General features: G+C 39.5%; 1 protein-coding gene across 1 annotated transcript in view; it reads left to right on the top strand.

Moving 5' to 3' along the window:
• ERICH1 (glutamate rich 1) overlaps positions 1 to 19,916 on the top strand; it is a 124,416-nt gene that overhangs the window by 48,378 nt on the left and 56,122 nt on the right. The window contains exon 3 of the mRNA XM_075556410.1: positions 10,347 to 10,481. Within this exon, the coding sequence (XP_075412525.1) occupies positions 10,347 to 10,481 (135 nt within the window). The remainder of the gene's footprint in view (positions 1 to 10,346; positions 10,482 to 19,916) is intronic.

Raw genomic sequence — 19,916 nt, 5'->3', positions numbered from 1 at the left:
TCGGGTAGTCCTCTAAAGAGCAATTCAGGTTATTCGGGCATGGGCAGCAACTGCAAGGCAGGTCACCAATAGCCAAACAGATGACAGGGTTGGACAGTGCCCCGCTCAAGCTATGTGTACTCCAATAGTGTGGCCAAGTAAGTCTTGAAGGAACCTCAACCTGCAGAGACACCGTCCTCGGGTTGGGTGTTCCACAGGTAGTGTAGCTCACAAATTGAGGTGGAGAACAAACTAAGGCAGCTGCACACTGGTCTGATGATCAAAGAGCAAGAGACAAAAAAGGTGAGACTCTCAGAGCCATTTATTTCACCGCCTTTCAATTAATCCCACATGTGTTCATTGGTCATTTTGCCATAATAAACCTACCTATCACACTGCTCTTTCTCTCATACCCCGTACACCAGAGGTTGGGCATGTCAGGTCCCCAGGGCATATAAAGCCTATGAAATCAACAATCCGAGCTAACATCACATGCCTCACCAAAGAGAAGTGGCGCTAGCCATCACATTAAGAATGAGTTGTTAAATGTTTGTCCAATTATAGCAGGCTAATTTTTAAGTTGATAATCTTGTATGGCCCATGAATTGTTATAAATATTCAAATATCCAAAAGATTACCCACTCTTGCAATAAACAGTGCATTAGCATATTCTGAATCTAGTTCTTTTTCAAAGACAATTTTATTTTCTTTACCACTGTAATGATAAGAACCCATTTTTGTTGAGCTGAGGGCATGGATGTGGACAGGCTCCCAGATTTTTCTAAGGTAGCAAAACAACTGTGCATGAGACACAAGAGCATGCTTTCAGGGAATATAAAAATGGCAAAGGTGGTGCAGAATGTGGTTTAGTCATCTGCAGTAAAATTATTGAGCTCTTGACATGTTTCGAGTGAGTGGGTCATTAGTAGAGAAGAGGCTTGGTTTTGTGTTTGGATTGACAAGGAATAAAAGACAGGCAGCATGCACAGACACAGGCTCCAGGGAGAGAGCAGACGATGAAAAAGAACCATCGCAAGGATTCAGGAAAAATGCAGAGGTCTGTGGACTGTTGCAGGTCATGTAATTGAGAGTTGGAGCCAGGTTTCTCTCATTCTTAAGGAAGTAGGAGGCCGTAGCTGACATGTGGTTATTTCATAATAGCTGGAAGTTAGAAAGCTGAATAGCTAACAGTTGGCTGAACGAATAGTGCTGCATTTAAAAGATGGAATGCTAGTCAGCTATTCAGATCATGGTATTACAGAATGAATAAGTTTGCAGATGCATCTGGATGTTGCCCTTGATAATGAGAAAAATGTTTTGAAATCATATAAGCAGTTTAGTTAACCACGTTTAAATGCACCAGGAAAAAAAATTCCCTTAGGAAATTGTTTCCTCTTCCTTAAGTATTTCTGTCTTGATTTTAGAAGTACTTTCAGTCACTATATTTACTTTAACTTCTTTTTTTTTCATTATGGTTGTTATTGTCTTTTTGAAGATATTAAATTGGAATATCAGACCTGTTTTTGGTAAAATTGGTTGGAATAATCCCTGTGATGGTTGTTAAGGAAGTAAACAAAGTAAGGATTGCTAAGTAAAATGTGGTTTATTCATTTAGTAATAGGATACTATAAACTGCTTAAAGCAATTATTTAGTTCTGTTGAGCACATGTCTCATCACTAATGATAAGCCAAGTGAAAAGAGTAATTTGCTGAAGTGTGCATGACTGATAACATCTGTGTATTCCCATCTATGTTTTTACTCTTTCTTTCACTGATATGTATGTGTCTATAAATATAATGCATATCCTTTAGGAACTTTAGTTGGAATTACATTTAATTGCTTGCTAAATTTAGGAAGCACTGGCATCTTAAGATAAAGTCTTGCTCTCATTTAGTTTTGTATCCCCTACTAGTGATAGTCTGTTGTACTACAGTAATTATTTAGTTCATAAATCTTTGCCTGAGTTTCCAGAATCACATCATTGATTTTCTATCTATTCTTTTACAACATAAGGTCTCTGACACTAGGAGTTTCTCTGTTTCGTTTATTATAATTTCTAGTATCTTGTACAGTGATCGAACCAAACAAACTCATAACATTTGATCACCTCTTGCTGAATTTAGTAAACTGTATCTTGGGCCTATCCAAGATCTGAGGAAAGACTTAAATGATATGCACAATCAAATGTTGGAGATTACCATTCTGAACTGGCTTCACACAGTTTTAGCAGAGTTTCTTCTAAAATGTTATTAGATGCTTGGGATGTATCTTTATTATCAATACTAATATTAAATGAGTGAATGCATACTCGTTTTATGTTTTGTGCCTATTGTCTAATTTGTATTGTTCATTCAATCTTTGAAACAATATGTGATAGTTAGGTTTGTGTCAACTTGACTGTGCCAGGATTATCAGTGGCTTAGCACTTAAAACCTAATAATCCTTCATGCTGTGACCGAATCTAACATAATTAACTGCAATGGGATCTGTCATGAGAAGCCAGCCAGTTGGAAGAAGACAAGGGTGTAATGCAACACCGTTATACAGGTCAGAGCCTTAATGCAATTAAAAGGAAATTTCCATGGGGAGTGGCCTACTTCCTATATAAGTGGATACTGTGGAAAACTTGCTCACTTTTTTTGATGGGTTTGGATCCTGTATCTGGCTCATTGTACTCTGGTTCTTTGTACTTGATCCACAATCTGCCATATTACCTGTCAATTCTTGGAGTCATCTGACATGCCAACCTTGGATTCATTTGCATCTCTAGTTACAAGTGTAAGCAGTTAACCTTGAAATCATTCTCCTCTCTAGTTACAAGCCTAAGTTGTTGACTTGGGAGTCATCTGCCTTTACACTCACCAGCCTCTGTAGCCTTCCTAATAATCTTAGATTTTTCTGCCACTGAAGCTACTCAACAAGGAGAATCCTCCAGTTCAACATCTAATCCATGGATGTAGAATCTGCCTGGACTCAAACCAGTCCACTTCTACTAGTGTGTGATCCATGTTCTTAATATAACCTTCTCTAGATTTATATACATATCTAAGCACCATTTGTTTTGCTTCTCTAGGGAAGCTAGTCTAACACACAATGTACGAAAGATACTTATTTCTATAGATTAGTACTCTGAAGCTTAGGGCACTGGGGTAATTAGTAGGAGGAGCTGAGATGTGAACTCAGATGTAATTCTATATTTCAGTACCAGGATGGGTAGTTACCACAGAGAAGAGAAAAGAAGACTGTGTAATAAAATCTTCCTAACAATTGATCTAGAACTGTGCCACCCAGTAAGGTAGCAATTACCCATATGTGTCTATATAAATTTTTATTAAAATTGAAAATTTAGGTCTCTGTTTGCAGTAGCTGTCTATTACATGAAGTTAGTGGCGAGTGTTTGGACAAGCTATTAAGCATTTTCATCACAGCAGTGAGCTCTGTTAGACTTCACTAATCTGGAATTTTATATGTGCTCAAGCTGACACTGAAGAGTGGCGAGGGGCAAATCAATGAACAGAGTACAGAAGGAAGCTGGTGAGTTGTATCTAGGAGAGCTGCATAGCTATCTGGAAAGAAAATAAATTCAGACTGAAATTTTAAAATTGGAAAATTTGGCTAAATTCCAATTGGCACCATTATTTAAATCTTAAAAAAATGAAACCAGAGAGCTACCCAAAGAAACCATGGTAGATCTTTTTCCTTACAAAATTTTATATGCTTTCAGGGGCATAAAAGAAAATTCAAAATTCTACTTGGCCAAGGACATATGTAAATCAAGTTAAAAGGCAAGTAATAAAATGGAACAAACTTGCAGCTCCTAGTGTTGTTGAAGGCGTCCATTCCTTCGCACAGAAAGAGCTTCTGCATTAATAAGAAACTGATGAATAGCTCAAAACAGACATGAGCAGAGGAAAGTAAGAGACAGTTTGTAGAAAGTGTATACAAGTGTCTCAGCATTAAAGAACAAACTGATGCTTAACTCGTTGATAATAAGGGAAAGATAAATGAAAATATAGATTGAGATACCCTTTCATCTGTCAAATGGACAAAGATAAAACAATTGTCAATAACCTGTGCCAAAAACAGGGAGCAGTCATGCATACCTTATTTGAAGTATGAATTGCCACATTCTTCAGGAAAGACAGTTGGACGATGTATATCAAGGTTATAAATGCATGTATCTTGGATCTAGCGATTATATTTCTAGCAATTTTACCAATAGCTTAGCATATATTTATCGAAATGGCATGTTTAAGGTTAATCGTTATAGCATTGTTCAGAATAATGGGAGTCTGGGGTGAGGGGAACTACATTCCATTAATAAATTGGTTAAATAAATTGCGGTATGTTTACCAATTGGCATTGTGGGCACCGATTTAAAAGAGTGAGAGGAACACTCTTTGTGTTTTCCTGGAGTGAGGACCAAGACATATCCTTAAGTGAAGAAAGCAAGAGGCACTGGGTTCATTCATAAGTAAAAGGTAAAAAAAGAAATACTATATCTATGTTTGCTTATGCACAAATAGTTCTGGAAGAATACACAGACGAAAATGGTAACAGTGACCTCCTGGAAGGGAAACTGAGTGACTGGAGAACAGAGATGGGAGGAAGATTTTTCACTAGATACACATTTGTACCCCTTGAGTTATGCAACTGTAGTACCTATTAAGTAAATGGGAGGGGGCAATCTTTAACAAGAAGCCAAGTAAATACATTTAATATCTATAAAGCATAAGAGATTTTACCATCCACAAGTTCTCACTGGTTGGGGTATCATCTATTTTAACAGAAACAATAGTAAACTTGGAAGGAAGGTATGGAATATTGGAAACAACAGAGGGCTCAGAAATAGATAGAAAAATGGGTAATTAATTCTTGACTATAGTAAACCAATAATAATTTTTGTGTGTTTAATAAAATGTGGAAGTCATTGTGGCCTTACCAAGAGAGAGTTCTTTACTTGGTTCCAAAGCGGAGGAGTGGGAACAGTATGGATAGTATAGGCAGAATTGGCTGTGTTTGCTTGTAGATTAGGTGGTAGATGAGGGAAAGTGGGGGAAACCTTTTTTTTTTAAGTTTGGAGAAATAAGAGTGTGTTTGAATGTTAAGGATAATATAGAGATGAAAATAAATATTAATAAAAGATAATGCAAGTATGAGAGGGAAAAATTGCCCAACCCTATCGTTGACTAGGTATAAGATAGGGTCTTGTCTAAGAGTGAGGGAATGGCCTTAGACAGTCTCTAGATTTTGTTGTAGGTGTTGGTGCCATCAAGTCAGTCTGACTCATTGTGACCTTGTGTACAACTATGATATACGACTATGGAAGACCAGCCATCCATGTTCTGCTCCATCCTCAAACCTGCTACGTTTGAGCTCACTGTTGCGACCACCGTGTCAATCCATCTCATCAAGTGTCTTCCTTTTTCCTGCAGCCTTTCTTCTTTAGCAAACATGATGTCCTTTTTCACGGACTGATCTCTCCTGATAACATGTCCAAAGTATGTGAAATGAAGTCTTTCCATCCTACCTTCTAAGGAGCATTATTGCTGTACTTCTTCTGAGACAGATTTGTCAGATTTGTTTTTTTCTTTTAGTAGTTCTTAGCCCTTTCAATATTCCCAACTGATATATGTGTGCATGGGTGTCTGTCTATCTTTGTGTATGTATGTGTATGTGTTTGTAGATGTGTGTATGTTGACTAGAGCAACAAGTCCAGTGATGTTCATATATGGGAAAGACAGAGCTTTCCATAAAGAAGACATCCCATCCCAGTCCAACTCAGATCCTTGATTCTGGTACTGGTTCTTACATCCCTCTTTAGTCTCACGCAGTCACATGCAGTGATGCAGAATGCAGGAAGACCACTCACTCCTGAGGAGCCAATGGCAGTGGTAACATTGCAGGGCTCTGCCAGCTCTCAGAATGGCCTGCAAGCAGGAAGGTGAAGAGAGAGAAAGGGAGGGAGGCTGCCCTCCAGAGAGCTATATATCTTGGTCACACTTCCAAGTGAGGTTATCAGTGTGACCTGAATGACAGGCTAAACTCGACTCCTACGCTTTTATATATCTTCAAGTTGACATGAAAATATGTATGTATATGCTTATACATGTGTATGTGTATATATATACAAAATCATTTGGGAAGATTGAAATATTGATGTCTATGTATATGTCAGCTGGGATTTTGCCAGATGAATAAAAAAGGGGGAGAAAAGATCAAGGAAGCTATAAGCACATGTAGATGAATGATTATAATGAAGAACTAGACATTTAGAGCTGAGAAAGAAGGAAAAGGGGACTTTCAAGATTAAGAACAATTAAAAGATAGTAGACTCAATGAGTTGTAGTTCCAAACGAATTTGAAGAATAAAGTCAGCCTTGAATGATAACATCCTATAAAATGAGTACTAGTACCAGACCCATGCAATTTTACAACTCAGTCAACTGAAAACTCACAGCCGTCATGTCAATTCTGACTCACAGAGACACTGTAGGAGAGAATGCTCGTGCTGGCTTCTGAGACTGCAGGAAGCCTCATTTTCCGCCTGCTGAGCGTGTGGTAGGCCTGAATTACTGACCCTGGGTTTAACAGTCCAACTAAAACTGATTGAATCATGAAGTTTCTCAGCGATTTCAAACATGGTTTTCGTCTGTGTTTTTCTAGGAACACCAATGCTTATGAGTTTAATCAGCAAGGAAGGTAGATTTCTGAAGTGTATTCTGTAGATCTCAAAGTCTTACACTACGAGACAAAATGTCGCATGGGAACTCTGCTCTAATTTAGCTTCTGGGACTAATAAATGCCATGCTCTCTATGCGTCAAGTTGAAAAGAAAAACATACGGAGTATCATGTGGCTACTGGCTGTTCAATGAAATAAAGTTGATCGTCTCTGTGCTCACCATCTGAGCAGTGAATCCAAGGTGTGACATGTAAAAAGGGTACATGTCATCACACTGAGCTGTATTTTACCCAGAAGAATAAAACATTAGAGCTAGAAGCTTTTATAGGTTAGTTGGTCACCTGAATTTATAGCTAGTGAATTAAGGCCCAAAGGAATATTCTAATATCTTGCACAAAATCTTTTATTATAACATTAGTGTCATTGATAGTTTAAAGACCCAACCTTAAAGGTGAGTGTATGTTTTTTGATATATGAGGATTATTTCTATGGCATATTAAAAGTTTAATTCTTTTTCTTTTAGTTGTGCTTTTATTTTGCATTATATGACTCATCTCATATTTCACTTCCATGGTATCCTTTGTATTCCTCCTAATAATTAAATGAACAATGACATTTCTAAGTTGTATTTAACTTTCTTATTAAGAAAGATTTGGCTGATTAAAAGCTTCCAAAAATTATTCTGTGAAAAATGACCAAATGTTGATGTTCCCCAGTAGGGGATATATACTTAGAAGGATGTCTCCATTCTGCCCTTGACTCTAGAAGAGAATGACATAGTAATTAATCAACTATGGTGAATCAAATTAACTTAAGAGCTAGAATTTTTATATTTAGCTTCAAGAAATTGAAATGCACTGAAGACAGAGGAATTTGAAATTATCTCAAGGTTTTTGCATTTAAGTATCTTGAAACAAACATTCTATTACATGTGTTTTGTGCAGTGTTTATCACTGTCATTGTTTTTAAAATCAAATATGTATTTTATCTCGGGGTGAATTGGGCTATTCATTTGTGGTTTTTTTACATACAGAGTTACTTTCTCATATTTTATATGAAAATCTAGAGGCTTCAAAGATTATTATTACCTACATTGTAAAGTAGATGCCAGAAATCAGCTGTCTTACAGTTGTCTTTTTAGACAATAGTGTGGTATATAGAAAGGCAGAAAGGGGCACAATTTTGAACCACAAATTCTGTTTCTATGAATTTGTGTTAAGGAAAAAAAGTGGGCATGTGTTTAAAAGCATATCCACCAAGGATGATCATAACAAATGCTCGAAAAGGCGAAACTGTAGAAACCACCTCCATGTGCAATATTTACTACAATGATTATATTATAATTTACCTATAACACGAAATAGTATACATTAAAATAGTGTGAGAATTATAGAAATGTATACTATGTACATAAAAACGTGCTCCCCCTGAAGTATGTGTGGATAGTATGTTTGTGAGTGCACACATGTATGCCCGTTGTTAGCCTGCTCATATATGGAAAAATTCTAGAAGACTCTGCTGCAAATATTAAGAAGTTTCTGTTGCGATGATGAGGAGTATGTTGCTGTTTTTAAGTGCTAGCGAGCCGATTCTGACTCGTAGCGACTCTATGGACAGCAGAGGAAACACTGCCCAGTCCTGGCCATCCTCCCAATTGCTCTTCTGTGAGAGCCCACTGTGTAGCCACTGTGTTACTCCGGGATCTCTTCAGAATATTGAAAAGTAGGGACGTTACTTTGAGGACTAAGGTGTGCCTGACATAAACCTTAGTATTTTCAGTTGCCTCATGTGCACATGAAAGATGGACTTTGAATAAGTAAGACTGAAGAATGGATGCATTTGAATTGTGACGCTCCAGAAGAAACGGAAAGTACCATGGACTGACTAAAAGGACAAACCAACCTGTCTCGGAAGAAGTACAGCCAGAGTGCTTTTTAGAGGCAAAGATGATGAGACTTTGTGCCATGCACTTTGGGACACGTTGTCGAGAGAATCAGTCCCTGGGGAAGAACATCCTGCTTGGGAAGTGGAGGGCCACTGACAAAGGGAAGCCACGGGCGTGGGCGGACACCGTGGCTGCAGCGGTGGCTCCGGCCCAGGAACAATGGTGAGGATGCCACGGGACCTGCAGGATTTCATTCTGTTGTGCATAAGTCACTGTGGGTCGGAACCGATGTGACAGCACCTAAGCAAACAGTTCCATTACTAAGCATGATGTCCTTCTCAGGGCCTGGTCTCTCCTGACAACATGTCCAACAGTATGAAGTTTCATCATCCGCGCTTCTGAGGAGTGTATTATACGCTGGACTTTTCACTGTCTGCTTCCTAATCATAAATTACATATGGCAATTCACTTGTATGCTAAACTCAGAAGTTTACATAGAAATTAATTTAATGTGAATTTTAAAAACTATGTGTGTCAGAGGAAACCGGCCTCCGACAACGAAAGGGCCATGAGGTGCAAATGCACAGCGATAATATATAAAGATTATAGTAAAGTCATAGAGGATAAGACAGCTAGGAAAGAGAATAAAAGAAAGAAGCTAGACTCATTGTAGGGTAGCATGCTCACCTCAGGTCCGCTTGCTGGACCACGCAGAACAGGGAGAAGTGAGAACAGCCCTTCCTATCTTGGGACATTTCTAGGTAGCCTTCAGACATGCACATTCACTAGTGACATGCGTCACAAGGCGGGTGGTATCTACATTAAGGTCCCTGAGCTCACAGGTGAGGAAAGTTAATACCTGCATTGGGAGAAGGTAGAGGGGGGTTGGGTGTTCCAGCGGGAAGAGAGAAAGGGTTAGTGTCTTCCACAGGGAGACAGAATCAACCATGTGCTCACTTTAAGGCAGCATAGGGAGACTTGTGGGAATGATTTTTAAAGCAGGGTAGTGTAGCTGGACTTTACCTTTAACTTACCAAAGTGGAGGCTTTCTTGCCGTGGAACACCAGCTCTCCAGATTCCCTCTGTAATGAGTAAGGGATGTAGACCCGTCAGAGTTTCTTCAGTGTTAGTTTCCCACACATGTCGTCTGTTTTGTTTTTCCTGAGTCAGTTCTGGCTCATAGTGACCCTGTGTGCGACAGAAAGAAACAGCCCAGGCCTGTACCGCCCTCCCAATTGCCTGATGTTCCAGCGCATTGCAACACTGTCTCCATTCACCTCTTGGAAGGGCTTCCTATTTTTCTCTGATGCGCCACCAAGCATAATGCCCTCTTCAGGGCTGGACATGTCCAAGGTATGGGAGGCAAAGTCTCGTCTTCCTCACTTCTGAGGAGTTCTGGCTGGACTTCTTCCAAGAGAGATTTGTTCGTTGATCTGATAATCCATGGTATTTTCAATATTCTTCCATAACATCATAATTCAAATGCAGCAGTTCTTCTGCCTTCTTCCTTATTCATGGTCTAAACTTCCTATGCATGTGAGGCAATTGACAATACCTTGGCTTGAACCAGGCTCACCTTGGTCCTCAAAGTAATATCTTTATCCTTGAACACTTTTGAGACCTTGTATAGCAGAGTGGGTTCATAGATAAAATACTTCACTTCTTAAAATTGGATAATAGTGGTTTGGTTTCACTGAACTATTTGATTTCATATCTTCACTCAATTCAGGTGGAGATATGTGTGATTGCTTAAGGTAATGCTTACAAGTTCATATTATTTTTTGTCTTCCGTTTCCAGATGATGACACTAACATCCAGCCCAAAAGACGACTGTATACAGTAAGCCGGCCTCCTGCTGGGTACATGCCATGTCTGTCAGAGCTGAACGTTGGGGTGACATCTGAGACTCCCTCCAGCAGTGATGACATCGGAGGTAACGATGATCCTTTGTGGGTGGAGAAGCTAACATCTTGGCCGATAAACCTTTTGTTAATATTCTCATTCTTTAAACATTGCAGTAGTATAAATTAATGTTGTCTAAATTTATAATTAGAAGGAAGTGGTAGGCTTATTAATGTATAACCCACCCAATATACTATCACACACTTTATAGTTGGAAAAAAATGATTGTAAAAAAAATTGCAGTTACATCAGAAGTATTTTGAATGGGGATATACAGTTGATACATGGTTGCAGCCATATTGTTAATGAGTTAGAAGAAATCTGGAATTATCAACATGTGAACTGTGCTTGCTTTGGTGCATTGGAACTCCCACCACCTCCACAGTTTTCAATTTTTTTAGATTAAATACCTTTTTATAATTGTGGAAGTAAGTTATTCTCTGTCTATGAGGGGGATGAATTATTGGAAATGGTGTTTTGCTATTGAATCTCAAATATCTTATGGATGAAGAAAATAAGACAAAAGAAAGACTAGGTAGTTGGTACAATTACCTATTACTTTTTTCTCTTCAGAGTGATCTTGAAAAACTATTAACAGAATTTTGAATTTTTAAACAAAAACTAAACTCGATGTTTTTTAGCAAGTAGAACAGTGCTGTAAACTTTGATCAGTTTGAATATCTAGAGAATGTGGCTTTCTAGTCCATTGACCTTTCTAGCTTTTGAATTAAAGGATCAATAATCATCGGACCAAAAATAAAGTAATTAAGGAATAATGCATTTGTGTTTTCAAGCCCCATTGAAATCTTTGACATGTAATTATTATGTGAATCAATTATTTAACCAGAAACATTAATTATGTTCTGGTGAAGATAAATTATCTTGGTGACTGTGCTTCATCAGATACTTGGTATGTTCAATAGCAAAGCATGCTGGACTCACGTGCAATTTCATGCAGTTGATGATGTCAATGGGCACATGTCTGTTTGCGAGAGCTTCTCTGTGTCCTTCCCATGACCAAATGCCACATCTAAAAGTGACTATGTGAGACATTGTCATTGTAGAAAATGGGAAGATATTTGTACCAAAAAGGCAAATATTCCTCTAAAGAATGGAAGTCTCTGGAAGATGATGTGTATTGAAATCCTGGTTTACTGCCACTGAGTGGATTTCATTTCATAGAAACCCTCTGTGTAGCCGCCGCTGCTGCTGCTGCTGCTGCTGCTAGTCTCAGTGCCCTGGAGACACCAGGAGGGGCCCTGGCACCATCTACTAATTCACTAGTTGTAGATTCGTTAGAGCCAAGCCTGATTTCTCTACAGGACAAGCACGCACAATCAGCCCAGGTCTACATAGATAAAGGAAAAGGGAATTAAGATTAGGATTCAGTGTACTTAAATTGCATTGGTAGCAGAGCTTGGATAATTTATGTCATAAGTTTGATCACAAATTGTCTTTCACGTTATGTATTTAGAAGTTACTTCCTAGGGAAAACACTTCCTTTTAATTTGTTTCCTCTATTACTTTGTAGCACTAAATGTTGAGAACCTTAACTGTCTTATTCCCCCACCCACCTCTCACCCTTAGAGGCAGGTATTTAGGGAAGAAGGTGATAGAACCGCTCTGTGATGGTAACTGCAAGTGAGAAGATAAAATAAGGCAATTGCCTTGGGACCAACTGGTAAACTTAGAAATTGTGCCACTAGGAGGTGGAGCTTTCTCTGCTAGTTAATACCCTGGGATTCGAATACTTATTGTATCTATTCTGAATTCTTATACCTGGTTCAATCAACTATGACTCCTGACTTGTCCTTAACCTTGCATCTGAATTCTAGCACCTCGCGTTCTGACTTCCAGTTATGAACTCTGTTTGTTTGTCTGTGATCATTCTGGGACTGCTCCTAGACTATCTTTCTGCACTAGGCTTAATTTTAAATATTCTCACCTGTCTTCCCATTGCACATCAGTTGGTGACGACATCAGTGGCTCATCTCTGCTTCTCAAGAGCAGCTCCTTCAAGAGGCTCCTTTAATTCAGCTTAGTAAGTTAATAATGATTTAAAGCACTAGGCCACTTTCCAGAAGAGCAATGGATAACTTATTAATCAAATTCAGGATGGCAGAATGTTTAAACATTATATACTTCTAGCTTCATCTCCAAACATCTCAATTTTTTTAAAGCTTGTTAGTTTTCTTTTTGTTTTTACTATCAGTCTTTTTGTTCTTAATATGAACCTAATGGAGTCAACCGCGTCAGAACATTTGAATTGGTGAAGTTGGGGGAGGGGGGTGTAGTGTGTTACTTATACATTTTTTCACATGGGCTTCCTACTTTCATTCGCTGACTATTCTGCTAAAGTAGCGTTGCTTGTTGGCTGGTAGTGATGTTGGCATTTGTTCCATCAAACCTCTTATGTTCCTATGAAACCACTTTACTTTATTTCCCCGTGACTGCTCTCTAAATCCCTGCATTCTTATTGTATGAACAAGGAAGAAAATCTGTCACAGTGTTGAAGAAATGATCATTCAAGGGTGGGTATGAAAACAGGCACACGAAGTAAAGTTATGAGATGACAAGGTATTTAAGTTATTCCAAATGCAACTTTAAGTAAAGAGAACAGCGTACTTAAAGTTGGGGAGAGAAAAAGGTTGCATTGCTGCTGCTTTTAATTAGAGTGCCCAGGAAGGTAAATCAATTAAATAGCACAGAAAGTTACAGAAAGATGTTTACTTGTGTCTTATTGACTGTGCCAAGTCATTCCGCCTTGTGAATGATAACATCCTCTAGATAACATTAGGAGAATGGAAATTCCATAGCACCTCCTTGTGCTCATGCAGAATCTGTGCATAGAGCAAGTGCTAGGCATTTGAACAGAACAGGGGATACTGCATGATTTAAAATCCAGAAAGGGATGTCTCAGGATTGTATCCTTTCACCATACTTATTCTATCGATATGCTGATAAAATAATCAGAAGCTAGATTTTATGCAGAACACAGCATCAAGATGAGGGGGAGGCTTATTAACAATCTATAATTTGGAGGTACACAGGGATTGAAGCACTTACTGGAAGAGGTAAAGACCTGCAGCCTTCAGCATGGATTACAACTCCTTTTACAGAAAACAAACTCTTCACAACTAGGCCAGTAGGTGACAACATGATACAGGGAGAAAAGATTGAAGTTGCCAAGGATTGCCGTTTTCTTGCATCCACAGTCAGCGGTCAGGGAAGCAAACAGGCAAGAGACGAGGTGAAGTAGTGCACTGGCAAAGCTGCTCACAAGACCTCTTTTAAAGTGCTGAAGACAAAGGGTTTCATTGTGAAGACTGAGGGGTGCCTGCCCAAGTCATGCTATTTTCAGTCAACTCATATGCCTGTGAAAGTTGGAAAATGAATAAGGCCGACTACAACGGAGCCGATGCACTTCAGTTGAGGTGGTAGGAAGGGATACTAAAGTACCATGAACAAACAGATCTGTCTGGGAAGAAGTTGTTTAAAAATGCTACTTAGAAGCAGGGATGGCAATTTTCATCTCTTGTGCTTTGGCCATGCAATGAGGAGACACTAGTCCCTAGAAAAGGATAGCGTGCTTGGTAAAGCAAAAGCTCAGTGTAAAACAGCAGGACCGTCCAAGAGCTGGACTGGCAAAAGCGGCTCCAACAATGGGCTCAAGTATCGATAACCATGAGTTTGCCGATGGCATAGGACCGGGCCAGGTTTCATTCTGTTTTGCATGGGATCTCTCTGAGTCAAACCTGACTGGAGTAGCTACCTAACAAGGAAACCATAGGAAGGGGGGGGGGGGGGGGGTTGGACAGGAGAAAAATGCTCCTTCCACTTTTGCATTTACTACCATTGAGTATTAGTCACTCTACAAAGTTAAGTAAAAAATTATTGCCACAAAACCATAGAACTCTTTGTTAAATGAAAATATTAAAATGGGAAGCTATTCTTTCTCAACCTCCAGCTATAACTTCTGAAGGCAGTGTTTCTCTTTCTCTGGCCTCCCCCCAAAATGCTGAGCTCTTTGATACCACATGAAAATGGAACTGACTTCAATTGGGTTCCGTGTAAATACCCTTTGTGTTTGGGGAACAAAAAGAAATCCAAAGAGCAGACTGAAGAGTAGATGGGTGGGGGTGGGGAGAGGTGGGGTTAAGATCTCCCAACAAATTCTCACAGTACAGCCTTTGCTAACCTCAAAGAAGAATCAGCAAGTATACTATTGTGCTGGGGGATGGGGGCAAATTCCTTGGCATACTTTCCTGTCCTTTTCCTCATCAATGCAGTTTTCAATTTTCTTAACATTTCTTAGTAATAAATCCTTGTGAGTATCCCATGTAATTTGAAAAAAATTTATCAAGACCACCCCCTTGGAGACCCCCCCAAAACAGTCACCATAGCCTTCTGAATGGACCTCTCTGTCTTGAATTACCACAAACTGGTCTGGCTGATCTCCTCAGAAACCTCTGCTTTGATGGAACCTTTTTTTTTTAAATGGGATCTGAGCAAGACTAAGTCAAGTGTATTACTGAGAGACCTTGTCTACAGCCATCCGCTGAGCCCAGATTAAACACATTTTGTTTGGAATCCATGCATATATAAACTGGCACCCTAGTTATAATACATTTTGTTATAAGGTCCTACCAGCTGCTTTATATACATTTTCATTTAAGCTTCAGCACAGGCCTATCCTGTTATCAATTAGTACCATGTATGAATAGGGAAGCTAAGAGAGTCACTAGTAACTTGTTTAAATCATCCAAGTAGCAGGTGGCAGAGCTAGTACCTAAACCAGCCTGTGTTCCAAATGTTAATTGAGTGTCCTCTGAGACTCAGCTTCTGTTATGTCCAGGGACCCTTGCTTATGGTCAAGGGAACCTACTGTGTGCATTCCAGTAAAAAGCTCTTACTGTAGGTACCTGCTTGCTTTCTTTTTTAAATAGGGAAGAGCTTTACATACAAGAGCAGTTGGTATCGGGAAACTATCCCAGTCCAGTTCAGATCAAGTCCGTAAATGCAATATTAGGCCATATGTCCAATACCAATCCTTAAAGTCCTCTTCAGACTCGTGAAACACATGCAACGACGCCAAATGCAGGATGATCACAGGCCAGTGGTTTCAAAGTCCTGTGGCAGTAGAAGCATCTCAGTGCTGAGAGGGGTCTCCACGTGGCTGCTCCAGTTCAGGGCACTAGTGTAGTTCCATACATCCTGTCAGTAGAGAGTCTCCAAGGAGAGGGAGAGGGTTTCTCACCTCAAATTCTCAGAAGACGGCCATGCCCCCACAGAGGCCTCATTGGTTATGTCCTCATTGACAGACTGACTCCATCCCTTCACCTCTTAATCTTCCCAGTTGACACCAGATTATGGAACTACCACATTTAGTCTCCAGAATTTCAAGAAAAAACAATTCTGTTCTTTAAACATCCCACTTCTAGTAGCACCAGAACACAAAGAGGTCCCTGGGTGATGCAAAGTTTCTTGCTCAATTTCAAATCTAAATATTGGAAGTTCAGATCCAACTAGTAGCACCACAAAGGAAAGATCTGGCAATCCATTTTCTTTAAGATTAAAGCAAGAAAATATTATAGAGGTTTCCCTCTGTAACATATAAGGTTGCTAGTATAAATTAAATATGTCTCCTCCTTCTCTTTAAATAGATGTTGTAAATGCTCTATACTTATGGTTATGTTTCTACTATGGATTATAATGAACTGTTAATGAGGCAGGATACAATGTACAATATATCTTGAGTCAATCTCTTATGTGATATAAAGGGAACAAAGGAGCAAATAGAAATAGGGGAAGATAAATAAATTAATGATAGATAGATAGATATACTCCTTATCTAGATTTCCCCATGCATGCTAAGGAGGATAGGAAACAATTCAGTGAAGGTTAATGAAGTCTAATCATTCTTGTCTGTCTTCTTGCTGAAGGCTTGGGCTTCGGAGACTTTGTGGAACAGTTAATATACTGAAAGTCCTTAGACTCAAGTGGGCTGCTTGGGCCATGGTCCAGGAAGCAGACAGCAGAGTCTTCCTTCTGGTCATGCAGTCTGCCCTCGGGCAGCAGACAGCAGGGTGGGTCAGCAATAGTCATGAGCTCGGGAGCTTAGTGAAACAGGCCCTCTGGTATATGAAAGCTGAACAAAGGCAGGATCCAGGACAATCACCCATATGTCATGTGAAAAGTTGCCGGGTTTTTCCTCCTCAGAGAACATATTGTTCTGATGAAGTGTTCAAAGTTCTAGAATTTGACAAACAAACAGGAAGAATACATTCAACATATCTTAAAACAACACATGCAATGACGCTGAATGCAGGAAGATCACCGGCCAGTGGGTAGAAAGTCTTGTGGATCCAGTGGTGGTGGACGCTTCTCAGTGCTGGCAGGGGTCTCCATGTGGCTCCTTCAGCTCCAGGGCTCTGGCTCCATCAGCGTAGCTTCATGTGCCTTGTCAACAGGAATGTCTTGTGGGGAGACAAGCAGAGCTTGTTTCTGGCCTCCAGTGAGCTATTTCAACACCTGCTTTCTTATCTCTGGGACTAAGCTTCCTTGGGTCCACATAGCCTTACCATTTTCCCTCTGTCTTCTGATGGCATAAGAATAGATTGTATTTTTATTCTACATTCCTCCCCCCCCCCCGCCCTCCCCTTATGCTTGGCTGACTTAAATAACTTTCCAGAGCTTTAAATAATAATATATCCTCCTTCTCGCCTTAGAAATTGCAAGTATTTCTCTTTGTGGTTTTGATATGGTGTTGCATATTTTTTTCAAGACCGTAAACCTATGACTTGTTAGTGATAGAACAGCTGGGTGCATTTGGGGCAGATATCCATTGGAAAAGGCTAAGCAACCATATTTAGCATGCTAGCTCATTTATCTGGCAGGAATCATATTTTGCTCACTCACTGTCTTGGCACATCTATGGGGATGCTTCCCCACACGAAGTTGTTGCATAATCTATTATAGTAATATGATTAATTTTCTTCTCTGCGGGGGAAATAAATCATGTATGTCCTCAAAATATATTTGACATCTTTTGAATGAATTATGTTATTATGCCACAAAATTCTGTGGTTTCAGTTGACTACAGGTTGTAATACTTGTAACAGATACCAAACCATTGTTCATACAATGTTATATTCTTGCAACATATAATAATGCTTGTTACTGAGAAGCTATAGATAAGCAAGGAATTGACCCATTTAATTTTTGGAAGAAAATATGAAAGGGCTTTAAAAAGTCTATGAATGTCCAGGAAATTTTTGAAACCCCTTGATATGTGTAGAGTTTCCAACATATCTGTTTCCCTTGGCTTTAAACTATTATATACAAGAACTTATTATTAAAATACTAGTCAAGGACTTTTATGTTAGTTTACTGTCAACCTATTTTATTTATGAGTATGAATAAGCCATGTACAGAGAGAGAGTCAATATTTGAGAGTTATTTTAAATTCCTAGGAATATAGTAACAAAATACCACATTGGCTAATTTATAAGAACTGAAATGTGAAGACAAAGTGGATGCATAAGCAAATGTGGTGAAGAAAGCTGATGGTGCCTGGCTATCAAAAGATATAGCTTGTGAGGCAGGGGTCCTCAAACTTTTTAACAGGGGGCCAGTTCACTATCCCTCAGACCTGTTGGAGGACCAGACTGTAGTTAAAAAAAAAACAAAACAACAAAACCTGTGAACAAATACCTATGCACACTTCACTTATCTTATTATGAAGTTTGAAAACAAACAGGGAAAAAACACCCAGTGGGCTGAATAAATGTCCTCTGTGGGCAGCATGTGGCCCACGGGCCCATAGTTTGAGAATTCTTGGTTCTGGGGTCTTAAAAGGATTGAAGGTAAACAAGAGGCCATCTAGCTCAGAACTAACAAAGCCCACATGGAAGAAGTACATCAACCTGTGCGATTATGAGCTGTCAAAGCGATCAGGTATCAGGCATCATCAGAATAAAAAATCTTATCATTGTGATTGAGGGGGAGTGCAGAGTGGAGACCCAAAGCCCATCTGTAGGCAATTGAATGTCTCCTTATGGAAGGGTTGAGGGGAGGCGACCAGCCAGTCAAGGTGCAGTGTAGCAATGATGAAACATACAACTTTCCTCTAGTCCTAAATGCTTCCTCCCCCCTCCTCCCCCACCACAACTTTCATGATCTCAATTCTGCCTTACAAATCTGGCTAGACCAGAGGATGTACACTGGTACAGATAGGAACTGGAAACACAGGGAATCCAGGGCGGATGATCCCTTCAGGACCAGTGGTGAGAGTGGCAATACTGGGAGGGTGGAAGGAGGGTGGGCTGGAAAGGGGGAACTGATTACAAGGGTCTACATATAACCTCTTCACTTGGGGATGAGCAACAGAAAAGTGGGTGAAGAGAGACGTCAGACACTGTAAGATATAATGAAATAATTTATAAATTATTAAGGGTTCATGAGGGAGGGGGGAGCAGGGAGGTAGGGGGGAAAATGAGGAGCTGATGCTAGGGGCTTAAGTGAAGAGCAAATGTTTTGAGAATGATGAGGGCAATGAATGTACAAATGTGCTTTACACAATTGATGTATGTATGGATTATGATAAGAGTTGTATGAGCCCCTAATAAAATGATTAAAAAGAATAAGAAGAACTGAAATGTATTGACTTACCCTTGTGGAAGTCAGGAGTCTGAATTCCAGGTATCACCCATGTTAATTCTTTCCCAGAGTACTCTGAAACACTGTTCCATCTCTCTCCTAGCTTCTGTTGACACCCATAAATCCTAGTATTCTTTGACTTGATACATTCATTGATAAATACATTGATAGAAACATTGTATCTGTCTACTTGATAGGTGCATTGATAGGAAGTGGTACCCCAAAATACCTGAATTGAGCTGGGCAGAGGGGAGCTTTCTGTAGTATGCATTTTTCCCAGTAGGCAAACATTGAGCCACTCACTCTGAATTAGTACACCCAGTGGTGTCACCAGGGAAGTTTCTCTCTGGTTACAGTGAATTTTTTCATAAGAACACTTTCACTGGAACCTCAATTTTTGTGATGGCCAATTGAAGAGAACAGTGTGCAGCTATGAAATTTTGTTTCCTGCTTGGGAAAAATGCTTCAGAAACTATTGTGATGTTGAACACAGCTTACAAAGACAGCACTATGGGAAAATTTCAAGTGTATGAATGATTTTCTTGTTTCAAAAAAGGATAAATGTTGATTGATGACAAACCTTGTTCTGGATGTCTGTCAACTTCCTGAACAGACAAAAATGCCCACAAAATCCGTGCACTTGTGCTCAAAGACCAACAGACCATTGAAGAGATGGGGAAGTTATCTGGACTATCTTTTAGCTTGGTTCAGCACATTTTAATGGAAGATTTGGGAATGAGAAGGGTCGCTGTGAAATAGGTGCCTCAGGTATGACCAACCAGGACAAAAGGAGCATCAAGTGGAAATA

This window comes from Tenrec ecaudatus, chromosome 8, assembly GCF_050624435.1.
Source record: "Tenrec ecaudatus isolate mTenEca1 chromosome 8, mTenEca1.hap1, whole genome shotgun sequence".
NCBI lineage: Eukaryota > Metazoa > Chordata > Mammalia > Afrosoricida > Tenrecidae > Tenrec > Tenrec ecaudatus.
This window is presented reverse-complemented; position numbering and strand designations above follow the sequence as displayed.